Source organism: Adiantum capillus-veneris, chromosome 9 (assembly GCF_014529385.1).
Source record: "Adiantum capillus-veneris isolate H3 chromosome 9, ASM1452938v2, whole genome shotgun sequence".
Classification (NCBI taxonomy): domain Eukaryota; kingdom Viridiplantae; phylum Streptophyta; class Polypodiopsida; order Polypodiales; family Pteridaceae; genus Adiantum; species Adiantum capillus-veneris.
Window position 1 is genome coordinate 101,546,199 of NC_140939.1, and position 15,000 is coordinate 101,561,198.

The 15,000-nt window shown below is 40.9% G+C and overlaps 2 protein-coding genes across 2 annotated transcripts; both read left to right on the forward strand.

The window, feature by feature from the left end:
- The first annotated feature begins 4,811 nt into the window (after positions 1-4,811).
- On the forward strand, positions 4,812-6,506 carry LOC147450904 (uncharacterized). The gene is made up of 2 exons (XM_086520545.1): positions 4,812-5,732; positions 5,823-6,506. Exons 1-2 carry the CDS (start codon positions 4,812-4,814, stop codon positions 6,504-6,506), a joined length of 1,605 nt encoding a protein of 534 aa, XP_086376671.1.
- A 618-nt stretch (positions 6,507-7,124) lies between these two features.
- Positions 7,125-8,744, forward strand: LOC147450905 (uncharacterized). Its single transcript, XM_086520546.1, has one exon. It carries the CDS (start codon positions 7,125-7,127, stop codon positions 8,742-8,744), a length of 1,620 nt encoding a protein of 539 aa, XP_086376672.1.
- Positions 8,745-15,000: the final 6,256 nt, after the last annotated feature.

Consider the following 15,000-nt stretch of genomic DNA (forward strand, 5'->3'; position numbering starts at 1 on the left):
GTCTGAGAGAAGAGACCTGCAGGAGCTCGAGGCGCGCGAAGGTCTGAGCCGCGCTGTAGAGCTGTCACCTCTCATCCCATCTCATAGAGCTTGGCCCTTGCAACTTCCGCCAATCCGCCAACCAGGCCTTTGTCTCGTAGGAAAGAACCGGGCCTCTGTCGCGCAAGGCCTCGACAGTCCGCAGGAAGGAGCAGCTCCCCCAACCGGGCCTGATCTGTCGCAGGGCCTCTCGCTCTCTGTCTCTCTCTCTCTCACAGTTGCACTAGCTGTGAGCTCGCTCTCTCTCTCTCTCTCTCTCTCTCACACACACACACACACACACACACACACACACATACACACACAGACACACACACAAGCTGCGTGCTGAGCTGCTGGAGTCACGGCGCTTGCAGGGGCTTTAATGCACTTGCCAAGTTGCCATCCCATCCCAATATAGGGCTTGGCCCTTGCAACCTCCCCCAAGCGGGCCTCTGCCGGCTGCAGTCGACATCGTCATGCAGCATTGCAGCTCCTGTGTGTCCTTGCATGCCGCCTTCAAACCACCTCTGCATCTTAACTCCAGGACTCTCCCCTGAGCAAGGTTGGACGAAGCTCTAACCCCCTCTCTATCTCTCTCTCACACACACAGCCATGTGGAGGTTACGACTCAATGGTGTTTGAACAGTATGCAGGTTACGGCAGTTTTTTTGAGCGCTCTGTGCGGATGGGCTCTCTTTCTTTCTCTCTCTCTCTCTCTCTCTCTCTCACACACACACACACACACACACACACACAACTGAAGTAGTGCAACTCTCTCTCCCTCTCTCTCTCTCTCTCTCTCTCTCTCTGTGCAGTTTAAACATCGAGGTTCTATGTGCGCAACTACAAAAGGATAATCTAAGCCTTTAAGACTCTTTCTATACTCATAGAGGGTCGTCAAGGTCCATAGTAGGTAGAGACTTTGAGTTCGAGTGCTTGCTAGAGAGAGAGAGAGAGAGAGAGAGAGAGAGAGAGAGAGAGAGAGGTGGGGAGGGACTCCTTGCCATTCCAGTCGGCAAGTGGTGAAGGCAAGTGACGAAGACGAGTCGCAAAGACGATTGGCAAGTGACTAGCGAAAGCAAGCGGCAAGCGATTAGCATCGGCAAGCGGCAAGCGTGGGAGGCGGGACGAACGACGACGCTCACCTTAAACTTTAAGGTTTTTCCGATGCAATATTTGCGTTCGCGTTTCTGTTTGCGCTTGCGTTTGCTTGCCGTATAAAAGGGCAAGTTACCAAAACACCCCTTTGATTTGTGGAAATGCAATATTTGCGTTCGCGTTTCTGTTTGCGTTTGCGTTTGCTTGCCGTTTAAAATGCTTGCCGTTGAAAAGGGCAAATTACCAAAACACCCCTTTGATTTGTGGAAATTTCCAAAATGCCCCTCAAAATTTTCAAAATAGGTTTCCATAGCAGACTAGGTAGTTTGTTCCTTTTCAATTCTTAAAGTCAAAATGAAAAGTCATCATTGTCTTCTTCTGCGGTGTAATTTGTGCCATAAGGTTCAAACACCCCTCTGATTTGTGAAAATTTCCAAAACTCCCAAAATGCCCCTGGTTATGAGAGTGAATTTCTCCCAAAATTACATGCTAAGCACTCCAAAATTAATCTCAATTGTCAAAAAGGAATTAAGACTATGATGCAGGTCGAGTGCTTGAGAGAGAGAGAGACAGAGGGAGAGAGGTGGGGAGGGACTTCGCGAGCGGCAAAGACAAAGGCAAGCAACAAGCGATGGTGGCAGGAGTGAGTGGATTTAAGGCGACAAACCCTCAAGTTGGATTTTGAGGTTTTCTCGATGCATTTTTATTTGCCTTTTGTGTTTGCGATTGCTCTAAACCCGGTCTTTTTGCCATTGCATTTTCCTTAGCGTTTCGTGCGTGCGATCACCTTATGGTGTTCTTAAGGTCAACATGAAAAGGGAAAATTACCAAAACACCCCTCTAATATGTGGATATTCCCAAAATGCCCCTCAAATTTCCAAAATTCCCAAAATACCCCCGGTTGTGAGAGTGAATTTCTCCAAAAATTAGAAAATTTGTAGCTTTTCATAGGAAGAAGACTAATTGTCTGTCATATCTATCATACAAGATGCTAAAACTAGAATTTGAGTCATAATTGCCTTCTTCTGTGCTTGGTAATTTGCGCCAAATTACATGCTAAGCACTCAAAAACGGATCTCAGTTGTCAAAAAGGAATTAAGAATAGGAAATCTTGAAGAAAATTTGCAAAATAGCCCCAAAACACCCCTCTAATATGTGGATATTCCCAAAATACCCCCGGTTGTGAGAGTGAATTTCTCATAAAATTAGAAAATTTATAGCTTTTCATAGGAAGAAAGAATAATTGTCTATCATACAAGATGATAAAACTAGAATTTGAGTCATAATCGCTTTCTTCTGCACTCGGTAATTTGCGCCAAATTACATGCTAAGCACTCAAAAACGGATCTCAGTTGTCAAAAAGGAATTAAGAATAGGAAATCTTGAAGAAAATTTGCAAAATATCCCCAAAACACCCCTCTAATATGTGGATATTCCCAAAATACCCCCGGTTGTGAGAGTGAATTTCTCCTAAAATTAGAAAATTTATAGCTTTTCGTAGGAAGAAAGAATAATTGTCTATCATACAAGATGATAAAACTAGAGTTTGAGTCATAATCGCCTTCTTCTGCGAGTTAATTTGTGCCAAATTACATGCTAAGCACTCAAAAACGGATCTCAGTTGTCAAAAAGGAATTAAGACTAGGAAATCTTGAAGAAAATTTGCAAAATATCCCCAAAACACCCCTCTAATAATCGCCTTCTTCTGCGAGGTAATTTGTGCCAAATTACATGTTAAGCACTCAAAAACGGATCTCAGTTGTCAAAAAGGAATTAAGACTAGGAAATCTTGAAGAAAATCCAAAATATCCCCAATATTTTGTCATAAATTCCCAAAATGTCCTTCAAATTTTCCAACCAAAATGCCCCTGGTTGAGAGAGTAAATTTCTCCAACGATCGTTTTTTTGTAGCTTTTCATAAGAAGACTGATTGTCTATCATACAAGATGCTAAAACTAGAATTTGAGTTGGTCATGTACGCTTTGGAGATTCTTTATTTTTAGACATAAAACCCTTCTTATGCGAGCTAATTTGTGCCAAAATTTTTACATATTTTTTACATACTAAGCACTCAAAAACGGATCTCAATTGTCAGAAAGGAATTAAGACTAGGAAATCTTGAAGAAAATTACCAAAATGGATACAAGGGTATTTTTGAAATTGAGGGGTATTTCGGGAAATTCCACTAAATCGATTTTTTAGGGTGACAATGTTTTTTCCCAAAGCACTAATGACGAAGTACACAATGAAATAGGGCAACCCTTTGCTACATTTGGAGATGTTTACATTAGAGAGTTTCGTGCGTGCTATCACCTTATGGTGTTCTCAAGGTGAAAATTAAAATCTCAAGGTAAATATTAAAATTTGTTAGGTGGGATTACACTAAATCGATCTTTCAGAGCAACAATGCTTTTTCTCAAAGCACTGATGACGAAGGACACGATAAATCAAGGCAACCCTTCGCTATATTCGGAGATTATTTTACATTAAATTCCTTTAAGTTTCATGCATTATATCACCTTGGGGTGAAATTTAGAGATAAAACTCAAGATTCGTAGCTGGGATTGCACTAAAGTTAAGATACTTTCGTCCAAAACACGGGTGCTTTGAGTTTCATGGGTGCTATCACCTTTCGTGGGTGCTATCGCCTTCAGGTAAAATTTTAGAGGTGGATCTCGAAATTCATAAGTGGGAATTTCGACAAATTAGAGGGGTATTTTGGTAATTTCCCATATTAAAATTTGTTAGGCAAGAATACACTAAACCGATCTTTCAGGGTGACAATGTTTTTTCTCAAAGCACTGATGACATAGGGCACAATAAATTAGGGCAAACCTCCACTATATTTGACCACGACCTACCTCTCTACACCTTTGCACCATAGCCTTCGGGGCCATTTGGACTACTACACCTACGTTCTATCACGTTGCCATGATGTCTAAATTGATTATACATATTGCACTGCTAAAACTTATGCACTCATTATGAGATTAGTGTTTTCTTTGTTGCTTGACAGAAGCATTTATGAGGACAAGAGACACATTCCTTTGTCTTTGTGAATCTCCAAGTCATTCCTCTCATGTGCGTGCACGCCAAAAGGTTGCATGCAATTATTGACGCCAACTCACTATACAACGTACGGTATACTTGACAAGTAATGCCTTGCCATGCTTAACAAATGACCATGGTCGTGGTAGGAGTCCCTCCACATTTGTGGAGGGTTCTATCCATGGTGATGTTACAATTCCACAAGTCCCTCTGCAAACAGTCATGCAAGGACAAGGACGAAGACAACACACTCTTTTATGTTTGGATGCGACAAGAAGATATCGTCGACAACGGGCAAGGCAACGTACCTCCAACATAAGAGAGCAGCGCCATCAACATGATGGACACTTTTGCCCTCTCATAAACGCTCAAAATGAGGAACAGGTCCCGTATGTTCATGACACATCACTTGGAGGAATTGCTTGCATTATACATGCTTATCCATGTATACGAGGTGTTCACCCTTCCATGCTACCATTGATACATGTCTCCATACACCATCAATGGGAAAAAATTGTTGCAAAGGTGGAAAAGTCTCCCTCTTTCCTCTTGCAAGACCGCCAGATGTATTGGAGAGGCTACTCAATAACAGTGATGCTATGAGTAGATCCTTCAGAAAAAACATCAGGAGTTACAATAGTGTGATGGCATTTGCGTCTCTTGGAGCTACCATTGATGAGACATTGATGGGTAGGTCTGGTGCATATTGCTTTCGTGTACATGGCGGTGTGTACCATCAAATTGGTTCTTTGGTACCACACGAAGCAGGGGTGCCAAATTTTGCACAGATATATGTATATGATACTGAGCATGAGGTTCGGAATCGTATGAGTGCCTTGGATGGTTTGAATTTTTCCACTCTTGAAGCATTATCAATGATGATGCGATCATGTAATCCATATGCGAATGCCTTCTACAATGTTGGTAGAATGTTACATGACAGTCCTGGTGTGGAGATTAAAATGACAATTTGTGAGAATAAAAATACTTCTAGGCAGTACTTGATACCTGTTGGCAATGAGGTTGCTGCAATTATGCCGGGTCAAGGGGATGTACAAACAACTGGCCATCGAGACATTGTGATACATTGTCAAAATGGAAGGCTGCAAAGGATTTCAAATCTACACAGGTCGTACATGCCACTATTGTATGTTCTTCTCTTTCCACGGGGAGAAGATGGATGGTATATCAAGCTTCCTTATGCTCATGTGCATGGACCTTTGGATGCCTTGGCTGGTAGACAATGTGTCACTCAAAGAGAGTACTATGCATATCGACTACAGGTTCGTACTGATACGGAGTCATGCTTACTTCATGGGGGTCGTTTACTTCAACAATTTATGGTTGATGCATACTGTGCCATTGAGGAATGTCTTCTTGCATGGGTCCGTACAAATCAGAAGACGTTGAGGGCAGAATTGTATGCAAGGCTGGCTGACATGGTGCATTTATCTGGGAGTGATGCTGTACTTGGACGATCTGTAGGTCGAAGAATTGTCTTACCCTCATCTTTTATAGGCGGCCCTAGCCACATGTACCAATTGTATCAAGATGCAATGGCAATTGTGCGTGCAAAGGGAAAGCCAGACCTATTTATCACATTCACATGTAACCCTAAATGGCCAGAAATAAACGAGGCACTACTTCCAGGACAGGTTTCCTCTGATCGACCAGACATAACCACCAGGGTTTTCTTCTTGAAACACTCGAGCATGATGAAGTATATCTTAAAGAAAGATATCTTTGGGAAAGTGGTGGCTTACATGTCTGTCGTGGAGTTCCAAAAGAGAGGATTGCCACATTCTCATACATTATTGATTTTAGATCCTCGATGTAAGCCTCAATCAACATTTGACTATGACAAGATGGTTTGTGCAGAGCTGCTAGATAAAAATCGATTTCCAGTGCTCCATGATATCATTGTTAGTTGTAATATTCATGGACCATGTGGTGAGTTCAATAGTTCATCTCCTTGCATGGTTGATGGCCGGTGTATTAGAAAATATCCACGTTCATTTTGTGAGCAAACAAGCATGGATAATAATGGCTACCCCATTTATGTGCGACGAAACAATGGCTTCACTGCCAAGGTTAGGGGTTCTACTATTGATAGCCGATGGGTTGTGCCATATAATCCTATTTTGTCAGCATTATTTAATGTACATATCAATGTTGAGGTATGCTCTACAATTTCAGCTGTCAAGTATGTTTATAAGTACATCTACAAGGGGCATGATAGGGCAACTGTAAGATTCCATACATCGGTACATGATGCACATAGGGAGAACATTGATGAGATAGACATGTACACAGATGGCCGCTATGTATCTGCATCTTAGGCTTGCTGGAGAATTTTTGAATATCCTTTGCACAATGACGCACCAGTTTTTCAGAGATTGAGTGTGCATGTTCTGACTGGTCAAATGGTGACTTTTCGAGATAATGATAGACTTAACGATGTCTTGCAAAGGGACAATGTAGAGAAGACCACTTTGACAGAGTGGTTCACATGCAACTTGGAGAATCCTGATGCAAATGATAGTTTGTACATTGATTTTCCTCAAAAGTGGGTGTGAAATTCGGGTTCCAAAAAATGGACAAAGAGACGTCGTGGGGACACTATTGGGCGGATGTATTTTGTGCAGCCCTCTGCAGGTGAACGATATTATGTTCGTTTGCTTTTAACTATTTGTAAAGGATGTAAATCATTTGAGGATCTACGCTCCGCAAATGGTGTATTGTTTCCAACATTCAAGGCATCATGCATTGCAAGGGGTATCTTGGAAGATGATGGGGAATGGTTCAGATGCATGGAAGAAGCTTGCAGTACACATACAGGCTTGCAATTGAGACATTTGTTTGTGACCATTCTACTATTTTGTGAACCCTCCTCCCCTGATCTCTTGTGGGAAAGATTTTGATGTTTTTTGTCTGAGGACTACCAACACATGTTGGAGATGAGATATGAGTCGTTAGATGGATGTACACAAGTTGCTGAAGGGTATGCGCTGAGAGATTTGCATAACATTCTTGGTACTTTTGGACGAAGTATAGCTAAATTTCTTGGAATTCCAATGCCTGATGAGCTCTTTGTGACACGTGATGAAAATAGCTTGCTTTTCCAAGAGCAATGCCTTGACACGGTACAAGAACAATCCGTGTCACGTGAAATGGAGCAGACTCTAAATGAAGACCAAAGAATTTCTTTTGAGGCAGTCTTGCATGGGTTGACTATTGACGGTGGGGCTATTTTTTTCCTAGATGGGACTGTGAAAACTTATTTGTATAATTGTTTGTTGTCGCGCGTTCGTGGAGAAGGAGAAGTTGCATTGGCCACATCATCTTCTGGTATTTCAGCATTGCTATTGCGAATTGGACACACTGCACATTCTAGATTCAAGATACCCTTGGACCTTGATAGTTGCAACACATGCAATATCCCTGTTCAGGGTCAACTTGCTGAATTGCTTAGAATGTGCAAGTTGATTGTGTGGGATGAGGCTCCTATGATGCATCGATATGCCTTAGAAGCGTTGGACAAGTCTTTGCAAGATATCATGTGCTCAAGAAATCCATTTGGTGGAAAAGTGTTGCTTCTTGGGGGAGATTTCAGACAAATCTTACCAGTGGTGTTCCAGGGAGCGCATGCTGACATTGTTGATGCTACACTTTGTCGATCGCACTTATGGAATCATGTGAAGATCCTTAAATTGGCACATAACATGCGTGTGGGAGGTGGTGATGTTGCAAATTCTACCTACAGAGAATGGCTTATGGATGTAGGAAATGGGACTTTGACAATCGGTGATGAACAGATGATAGAAATCCCCCGTCACATGGTGCTTTCTTCATCTTCATTGGATGATTTGATAGGTTGCATCTATTCAGAAATTGATAAAGATGTGGTCTATGCAGAATACTTCAAAGAGCGGGCCATTCTTGCTCCAAAAAACTCTGAAGTTGATATTCTCAATGCTAAGGCCCTGTACACAATGAAAGGTGATGTTGTGCAATACTTTAGTGCTGACTCTGTGGTGGAAAACTCGATGCAAGATCCTTCCTTATACTCTGTGGAGTTTTTAAATAGTCTCACCTTGGGTGGTGAATTTCCAACACATTGCTTGGAGTTGAAGATGAATGCCCCAATAATTCTACTACGGAACATTGATCCAAATCGAGGTCTATGTAATGGGACATGCTTGGTGTGCAAGGCATTTCATGCAAGAGTTTTGGAGGCAGAAGTTATTACAGGTACATGGGTTGGCACTCGGGTTTTCATCCCTCGAATATGTTTTGTTCATTTTGGTACAAAGTTGCCATTTGTTCTTAGACGGAGACAATTTCCAGTTAGATTGGCTTTCTGTATGACGATAAATAATTCACAGAGCCAAAGCATTGCCATGTTGGGCCTATACCTGGTGACACCGGTCTTCACTCATGGACAATTGTATGTTGCATTTTCACGTGCACGTTCAGCCTCGGGAGTGAAGATTCTCCTACGTGACGTTGATGTAAACAAAACAACTGCACTAACAACAAACATTGTGTACCATGAGATATTAAACAATGCTATATGAAGGTTCCAATCCTTCTTTCTATATGATGATAAATAATTTACATGATGTTGATGTAATTTACAAAACAATTGCAGTAACAATACCATGAGATAGTAATCAATGCCATATGAAGGCTCCAATCCTTCTCATCATTGTCTTCTTCTTTGTATATGTTTCAAATCATAGAATATTTTATGAATTAATTTTCTACCTCTCTCCATAACATTGTCTAAATTTTGGTTTCCTTTTGGGTATAAAGATCATGGATCAGTTTTTTTACATCTCTGAGGTGTTCTTTCGATTAAATGTGGAAGATCATCCACATCCTGGTATGTTTTTCTCCACCATTAAGACATTATGTGGAGACTTATTGTGTTATCTTTGGGACCTTGATTTTTTTCCATTATTTTAATCAGAGCCACATTTTTGGTGTGCGCCTTTGCCGCACGAAAAAATTGTTAGGACCATCCGCAAGCACTACAAGACCAGGTGTGTCTGCTTGAAATTAGGAATTCCCTTTGCATAAAGTAAGACTCATGGTTTTTTTGTTTCCTTATATGTTACGAACCTTAGGAAGTTGCCATCTATCGATATTTTCACATTGCGTATTTTGGCATACTCCTCCGACGTTGAGTACGGTGTCTACTCGGTGAGGAAGGAGTGTGTGTCTTCCCAAGATGAAGATGATGTTCAATGGTTTGCTAGATATGAAGGATACTCTATTCCCAATGATTGGGAGTACCTCCAGAGTTCTAGGTTTGCTGAGTTGATCTACCAAATCTACTTGCCTAACCAACTTGCATGTTTGGCAATACCATACATAGCTACAATAACTGGTATGTGTAAGTTGTTGTGTTTGGAGCTTTGATTGTATTATTCCAAAAAAAGTCTCCCTTTTTACTACTTTTGTTTGTTAATCCAGGAGATAATCAACCTTGGGATGGAAAAACGGTCCTTAATTTAGGAATGGAGAAACTCCAAGCTGATTGCCAATTGCATGATGAAGCAAGCTACATTAATGTTGCCTCTTAGATCATTTGTGGCACAATAGTGTCCTTGATTGTGTTTGTTTCTATGAAAAACATATCAACAACCTTGCCATGTTTGTGATCCATTTTAGGCAATTTTCTTTGAAGGTATGGATACATTTCTAAATGTCTTGGTGTTTATTATGACTTTGTAATTCTATGCAGTAGAGTTTTCCACTTGCTATTTGAGTTTGAGGGATCCAATATATTAGGTTCATATCTTAGAGATCTTTGTTTAAGCATAACAATTCTATGCATTGATCCTCACATTTGTGAGAGGATATATAGGTTTCTATGTTGAGAGTGTGTGTGTGTGTGTGTGTGTGAGAGAGAGAGAGAGAGAGAGAGAGAGAGAGAGAGAGAGAGAGAGGTGTGCAATAAGGAAGAGAGAAAATCATGCATATTGCATGAAGAAAACTCTAAAGTCTCTTTGTGTCTTTTCCTGAACTTTCACCTCTTTTGCTTTGTGTAGATTATGTTTTTTTTGTATGATAAGATGTTATGTTCGTATTATTGTGCAAGGGATTGCTTCCTTTGTGGTAGTTGACACATAATTCAGCTTTATATGCATTGTGATGTACTTTTTAATGGTATAGCTATGGAGAACATTAATGACAATGCCATCATTGAGACTGAGTCTGATGGTATTGAGTCTACTCCTCCAAGGTTTGCCAATGTTCGAGCGGCAAAGAGAAGTGCTCGATGTGTGGGATCCTCTTCTGTTAATCCTATGGTAAATGATGGGAATCACGAACTCATGGCTGCATTAAGGGACTTCTTTACCCGTAGTGAGTCTAGGCAGTTGGACTTTGCACGACACTTGGAAGCAGTTTTAGACGTGACTCAGCAAGCGAATGGCCAATACATTGTAGACCTTCGCAATGAGGTGTGTTTATGTACACAACGCTTCAATGGAGGAATCGCCCAGGTTGAGGAGAACCAATTCAACATGTTGGTGTGCATGGACCAACAATTTGAATCAATGCAAAGCTCAGACATGCCTAATAGGGAAATCCAAATCCAAATTGATGCATTGAAGGACCAGGTCCTTGCTCTTGAAGGAGAGGTAACCCGGCTCAAGGTCCACCTGAATCGATTGAATGCGTTGATGACAAAGATGGCTCGATCTTCTGATGGCCGTGCCATATAGCAACGTTCAACCTTGGCTACTAGAAATAATTGAAGCACGTACTTCTGCTTGTTAATTTGATTCACTGTCTTGACGTACTAAAGCATACCTTGCTTTGAACTATGTTGGTAGGATAAATTAGTGAACATGTTGTTTTGTTTGGTTTTATACTTGTGTTGCTTGATCTACATGGCATGAAGCCATAGAGTATACTTAAATTAAGTTTTGAGTCCCTGTTGAGAAGTTTTAAGTCCTTGGTTGAGATGATATTTTTGTCAAAACAATATGAGGTACTACCTTTGTGGCTTGGGGACATAAGGTAGCATGTTGTTAGACAAGAGGCTTCCATCATTACAACTATGCTTAGCTATGTGAGCTTCAAGGTTGCAATTAGGACCATTGAGACCTTGTTGTGATGTGTATCCACAAAGTATGTATAATGTATCCTAACTGTGGAAGGTTTAAACAAGACGATAGAGTTTGTGGGATTGTTTTTACAGAGGGTCGTCGATATATGATAGTGTAGGAAATTTGGATGTTATTATTATAATTATTATATATTATTATATATTACCAATTGGAACTCCACCAAAGCATCCTTTGCCACTAACTACTTTGTTTGTTTCCTAAGAGTTTTGACATTTTGCATGGAGTGGACAATGTAAATCATAAATAAAATCTTTCGGTGTTTGAACGATTATTGGTATTGCATTTGGAGTTATTTCTTTTCAAAAGAGGTATCAAAATCTCAAAACTAAGTGTGGCCTCTGTTTCAACATTTTCCATATAATGAGATGAAAAAACATGAAAAATATTGCACATAAACGAGTAGATTTGTGCGGCTCTTTATGCGTCTAAAGTGATTGAGAACTAAGATTTTGTTACAAATTTAAGAGTTTCAATGGTATTAATAGTGTACTCTTTTGGTTTACACCAACATATGGATCACATATTATAGTTGCTATGTTGATTCAATTCTTTATACACTTCGATTTCATGAAAAGCTGATGTTATGATGTTTCTTGAATGGGGTTGAAATATTGTATTTATAGATGCCACGTCAAAGAAGGCATTGGACAGTATCTACATTTAGCTGGATGCTTCATCATCGGCCATTTCTTATCTATGGTAGGATCTAAGTATATCCTTTGTAAAATTTTCAGCTTGATGTTCAAACTAACAATTTCCTCATTTAGATCCACCTGGTTGGAGAGGCCCACTTAGTACGCATGATGTAGTACACATTATTGAAAGCTTTGAAGTTGTTAGGTAAGGAACATCAATGAAGCACAATGCTTTTTTTTTATATTTTTTGGTTATTGAACTTATTGTAATTAGCCAGTTGGCTTGCAGGAATCACTATTATCATAATAACATTTTAATGGAAGTGCATGAGTTTTGCGGAGGACTCCAAGGATACTTTCATATCAGTGTGGCTTTGAATCGTAATGCAGGTTCATCTCGCATACGGGTTCGCGAGCTCGGAGATTGCTTGCCGGCCAATGCAGATATGAGAATTGGAGGATTGTATTATACACGCTGTATGAGGGCCACCGTCGTTTTGGTAGGAGCGTTCGTTATGTGGGTCCATGGGTTCTACGAGTACCAAATGCAACATCCCAAAGGCTATCATTTTGAAGTTGTAGTTGTTTTGTTAGTTAAGATTTAGTGGCTTTCAAAAAACTTCTTCTTTAGAGACGAATATTAGGTTATGCTTACAACGACTACTTACAGTAATGGAAGTGGATTGTTTTTTTTCTTTTAGTCTCCCTTTCTCTCTCTCTCTCTCTCTCTCTCTCTCTAAAGTTAAAAAAAACATGTTCTTATTCTACTCTCTCTCTCTCTCTCTCTCTCTCTCTCTCTCTCTCTCTCTCTCTCTCTCTCTCTCGTGTAGTCTTTTAAATTTATGCTCTATAGTTGTTATGTTCATTTAATTCTCTACGCACTTTCTATTGTCGCATAAAGTCAATGTGATTTAAAGCATTATTGCACAAAGCATTATTGCACATAATAAAACATTTAAGATATGGTTCTCACTACCTTGAATTGGATGCATAAAGAATACTTACTGGGTCCTACTGGCTCTGCTTTAAAAACAACCCCAATAGTTTGGAGATTCCCTCCCCCCACCCGGCATGCCCTCTGGCCTCTACTGTCTACAGGAGGACATCACGCCTTTCCCAACAACCTCCACCTGCAGCCTCGCCCACAACCATCTAGCAAGAGAACGTAGCTGGCAGCTTGCGCACCAACTATTTAGCAGCCAATGGTGGGTGTAATCTGAGGTAGCATGGTCACAAGGCATGCCGTGAATAGGAGGCACGCAGTTGTGTGTGCCCAGTTAGACATGTGGCTTGTGTGCCTTCTTCCAAGCAGCCCCTCCTCAACTCCTGTGCGCCTTCTCCCTTGCGGGCAACTTCAGTCTGCACACACACACACACACACACACAGAGAGAGAGAGAGAGAGAGAGAGAGAGAGAGAGAGAGAGAGAGAGAGAGAGAGAGCGTTTTTATTCGCCTCTACCCTGTGAAGCAGACGCCTTTGCATCACATCTTGCTCGCAAGGCATCCCTACATGCATGGCTCTGTCAACTCCTGCTCTCTCTCTCTCTCTCTCTCTCTCTCTCTCTCTCTCTCTCTCTCTCTCTTCGATATTCATATAGTTTGCATGCAGACCTCCTCCACGTATGCATACATCCATAATTATCAGGAGGACCCTTTCCATCATCCTTTCTCCATATCTCCTTACAAGGATCTCAAAATATTCTTGAACAATTTCTTTTTCCAAATGTGTAAGACCTACTTACACATGTTATCCTTTATAAGAAGGGAAGAGGGGGAGTTACACAAAATTGAATGATACTCCTTCTAATTGGCCGCAGTAACGCGCAGGTCACATACTAGTTTATATTATTTATAGTTCTTGGGAAGGCCATGGAGTTTCACTTCTGTCCTCAAATGTCAAGGGTGACCACTGACTACTTCTTTTCTGAAAGCTATTTGAAGAGTAGCTCTATTTTGCATTTTGAAGGCCATGAAGAACTCCCCTCTACATGTCGCCCAATTAACCTCTCTCAACACGCTTGCACAATGAACCTCTCTCAACACGCTTTCACAATGAACCTTCCATGCGGTAAATGATTTTTGATCTTGGCACATCCGTGTGTGTGTGTGTGTGTGTGTGTGTGTGTGAGAGAGAGAGAGAGAGAGAGAGAGAGAGAGAGAGAGAGAAAGACCCGTTTGCAGGTGTATGTATGAGAGATAGAGTTGGCGTGCCATTTGTTGTGGTATTGGAGCATTGCGAAAGTCTTCCACATTTGCATTGCATTAATGAAGTGCAATGAGCTCGACAATTCATCCGTGGGAGTCTAATAATTTGTTGTGGATGTCTTAGACACATTGTGTGTGTACATGTGCACATGCGTACGTGTGTGCGTGTATGCGTGTGTGTGTGTGTGTGTGTGTGTGTGTGAGAGAGAGAGAGAGAGAGAGAGAGAGAGAGAAAGAGAACCATTCTATACTTTTATGTGTGGATGAGTGTGATGAGAAATAGAGGATGGTCCATGCGAATCATGCTCTGTGTGTGTGCGTGCGCGCGCACGAGAGAGAGAGAGAGAGAGAGAGAGAGAGAGAGAGAGAGAGAGAGAGAGAGAGAGAGAGAGAGAGAGAGAGGGCTCTCACACGGAACTAGAGTCAGAGGGAAGGGAGAATAAACATTGATCTTACATCAACAATCGATGAAATTTGCAATCCAGAATCGAGAACTGACAATTGACATCTACAGAATCGAGAATCGACATAATATAACAAGTTTGATCCAATGAATCCAAGGCAGAAAGCGTGCATACCCAAGGTAGGAGCGGACCTCAACAGATGGCAAAGGCGGACAATGAGAGGCAACTCCAACAACTCTTCGATTTTTTTGAAGGTTTTTACGCTAGAGCTTTGTGGTTTCCTTAGAGTTGACTTAGAATTTAAATATAAATCTCAAAATTTGTAGGTGGGATTACACATAGCCTAGATTTTTTCAACCGCTTAATAGCAAATTAGAATTTTTGAGGCAAATCATAAAAATTTGTAAGAGGGGTTACAAATTTAGGTATGAGAAATTTTAGGGGTA

What these genes read in the sequence shown, in the direction of transcription:
- LOC147450904 (XM_086520545.1), top strand. Translation starts at nt 4,812, where the DNA reads ATGGCATTTGCGTCTCTTGGAGCTACCATTGATGAGACATTGATGGGT. An exon ending in ATCAAGATGCAATGGCAATT is followed by an intron (nt 5,733 to 5,822) that starts GTGCGTGCAAAG and finishes CTTCCAGGACAG; the next exon opens with GTTTCCTCTGATCGACCAGA.
- LOC147450905 (XM_086520546.1), top strand. Translation starts at nt 7,125, where the DNA reads ATGAGATATGAGTCGTTAGATGGATGTACACAAGTTGCTGAAGGGTAT.